The 2940-nt window shown below is 52.9% G+C and overlaps 1 protein-coding gene across 1 annotated transcript; it reads left to right on the top strand.

Annotated features, from left to right (window-relative positions):
- The first annotated feature begins 636 nt into the window (after nt 1–636).
- Nucleotides 637–1800, top strand: LOC123408213. The gene has a single exon (XM_045101377.1). The coding sequence runs from the start codon at nt 637–639 to the stop codon at nt 1798–1800; it is 1164 nt and encodes a 387-aa protein (XP_044957312.1).
- Nucleotides 1801–2940: the final 1140 nt, after the last annotated feature.

Raw genomic sequence — 2940 nt, 5'->3', positions numbered from 1 at the left:
ACGAGAGTCCACGCGTCCCCATCACATTATAATTGAAAAAGAAACCCTTGGCGTCCTCATCGGCAGCGGTGAGGTCGGGCTGCACCGGCGCGGGTAGTGCTGGTAGCGGCGGTGGCGCATCACGGGCGCGGTCGTGCGCGAGGCGCATGACCCTCTTAGCATGGAGGTAGGCCTCCTCCTCCAAAAACAGCGCGCGGGCATAAACGATGAGGTTGTTGCCCTTTTTTGGACGGAGCCGGGTGCATCACGGGTGCGCTCGTGCGCGAGGTGCATCGCCCTTTTAGCATGGAGGTAGGCCTCCTCCTCCGGGAGCAGCGCACGGGCATAGACGGCGATGGTGTTGCTATTGTTCGCCATGGCTGCTGGCTAGGGTCGTCGACGAGGAAACAGAGGGGGTGACAAGATGAGGACGGGTGTGGAAGCAGACGAGGTCCCGTTGGAATTCCTCCTAGCGACGAGGTGGGAGGGATCATCGACGGATCACGATTGGTCTGGGGATAGGTTCCTAATAATATCAGACTACGGACAGGAAGGGTTTCCGAATCCGAATAATAAACAAGGCACCTTTACAATAAACTGGCGCGACGCTTTGGAGGAACTCAGGGAAAACCCCGACTCGCTCGTTAGGTTGTTGTGATGGCAGGAGGAGGCAGAGGACGTGGCGGCGGCTGGAGCTTCCTGCCGGCGGAGCTTATCGAGGAAATATCGGACCGTTTGCAGGCCGACGTGGACCAAATCCACATCCACCAGGTATGCTCCCACTGGCGCGCGTCCACCGCCCCGCTCGCAGCCTGTCGTCCGTGGATCGTCGCCGCCCACGACCAGCGGCACCGCAACGCCGTTAACCCTGACTGCGACCACTCCTTCTCCTTCTGGCTGCCCCGCGGTGGTAAAAGGATGCACTCCCGGGCCCTAGCCCCGGCCGGCCTCCCCTACTGCTGCGGCACGCCCCGTGGCTGGCTCGCCCTAACGGACGACCTGCGATCCCCCACCAGGCTAATCCTCTGGGAGCCCCTCTCCCAAGCTGAGATTCCTCTGCCACCTTTGCCAAGCATCGTCCAATTGTTCCTCACCGGCGACCCCCTCGCCTCGCCGTCGCCGGCGGGCTGGATGGCAATCGCGAGCCAGAAAAACCCGGGCTCGCAGATCGGGCACACGCTCTTTTGGCGCCCTGGAGACGCGACCTGGACGATACGGCTCGACTACCCTATAGGCCGGATCGAAGGCGCAGCCTTCCACCAAGGCAGGTTGTACATCTCCACCAGGATGTGCATGAAACTCAGCATCTTCGATCTCCAGCAGCACCCTCTCAAGCGCCTGCGGCTTATCCCCCTCTTCACCCCTCTGCGAACGCGGTACCCAAGACGCTTACCCGGGGATCCGGTGCCACACGTGGTGGCATGCAACAACCAGCTGCTGCTCGTCATGGTGTATCGTGGACAAGGACGGCCCGGCTCCGTGATCCTTGTAGAAGTTCACCACCCGGATTGGGCGGCCGAGCGCCTCGACTTCGGGGGGGAGAAGGTGACAGATCTCGGTGACTACTCGCTCTTCTTGGGCCGGGGTGACAGCCTCGCGCTCTCTGCAAAGGAATTCCCTGCCATTAGGAGAAATTGTGTCTACTTTGTGGAGCACGATACAGGGAAGCATGATCAATGGGTTATTGTATTTGATTTGGGGTCAAACGCCATCGAACGAATTCCCCACCCACAAGAGCACATGGAGGGCGGCAGCAAAAACAGTGGCTGGTTAGGTTATTCGTGGTTCTGTCCTAGAAGGCCCTTCGTTGAGGCCCTATGAGGTAGTATAATATGTCATTCACCTGTTTAATTATAGCAGCAAAAGGCTTTGTATGTATGAATTTATTCCCATCATTGAGGCCCTATATGATGTATAATCAATATCTCATTCACCTGTTTAACTATAGCGGCAACAAGCTTTGTATGAATTTATTTATTTTTGGGGCCATCTACAGGACGGTTGATTTGTAACTGTAAGTAAAGAAGGAGATATAGAGTGATCTGATCTAGACATCGCAAAATAAGAGGTGTTGTCGACCTGATAATTATGAGCTGCCCTACTCATAAATTGAAGCATGGACCCTGATAGATTCCACGTTTTGTATGGAATTGTTAGGCTGATTCGCTATATATCTCTAGCTCGCTTGCCGCTTGGTAACTATTATTGTAAAGTTAGACTAGTTCAACACATTTATCTTTTGCCATCCTTTGTTCTTTAGTCTATCAGCATGTTTGGTGTCCCGGATAAAACATCACATCATTTAGTATATCGATCGCATCTCCTTCATCCTTTTCTGTGCGGTGCATTGGATCATTTATCACGTTTGTACTATGGCCAGAACACTTCTTCTTCTTCAGTACAACCCCCTAGACACAACGACGACTCAGATTGAAAGATAACCTTTCATAAAAAAGGGCAGAACGGTATTTTTCCCGTTCCGACGTACGTGCGTCAGCCCCGCGGCGCCAGCAGACTGTCGGTCGACGTACATGTAGGGCTGGGCGTTCGGTTCCCCCAAACCGTTCGGGTCGATGCTTCGGTCTTTTAAAAAATTCGGTTGTTCAAAAAATACTGACCGATCGGTCAATGGCAAAAGCAGTAACCGATGAATAACCGCACCGAGATTTCGGTTCGGTCATCGGTCCTGACCGAACAGCCCGAATATTTAAATACTAAGAGGAATCGTTGCACACTTACACTGCACACTAAACAACCCTGAATATTTAATGATGGCAGGAATCGCTGTACACTTGCAGAGTTGCACTGCACACTGAGCAACCTGAACATTTAATAATTTAATAGTGACAGGAATCGCTGCACACTGAAACAACCCTCATTATTTAATAAGTGCAGTAGTGGCTACACTATTTCCAGCTCCTTTTTGCCAAAACTATCCACTTTCCTATCTATTCTTAACAA

The sequence above is a fragment of the Hordeum vulgare genome, chromosome 7H (assembly GCF_904849725.1).
Source record: "Hordeum vulgare subsp. vulgare chromosome 7H, MorexV3_pseudomolecules_assembly, whole genome shotgun sequence".
NCBI classification, from domain to species: domain Eukaryota; kingdom Viridiplantae; phylum Streptophyta; class Magnoliopsida; order Poales; family Poaceae; genus Hordeum; species Hordeum vulgare.
This window is presented reverse-complemented; position numbering and strand designations above follow the sequence as displayed.

What these genes read in the sequence shown, in the direction of transcription:
- LOC123408213 (XM_045101377.1), top strand. Translation starts at nt 637, where the DNA reads ATGGCAGGAGGAGGCAGAGGACGTGGCGGCGGCTGGAGCTTCCTGCCG.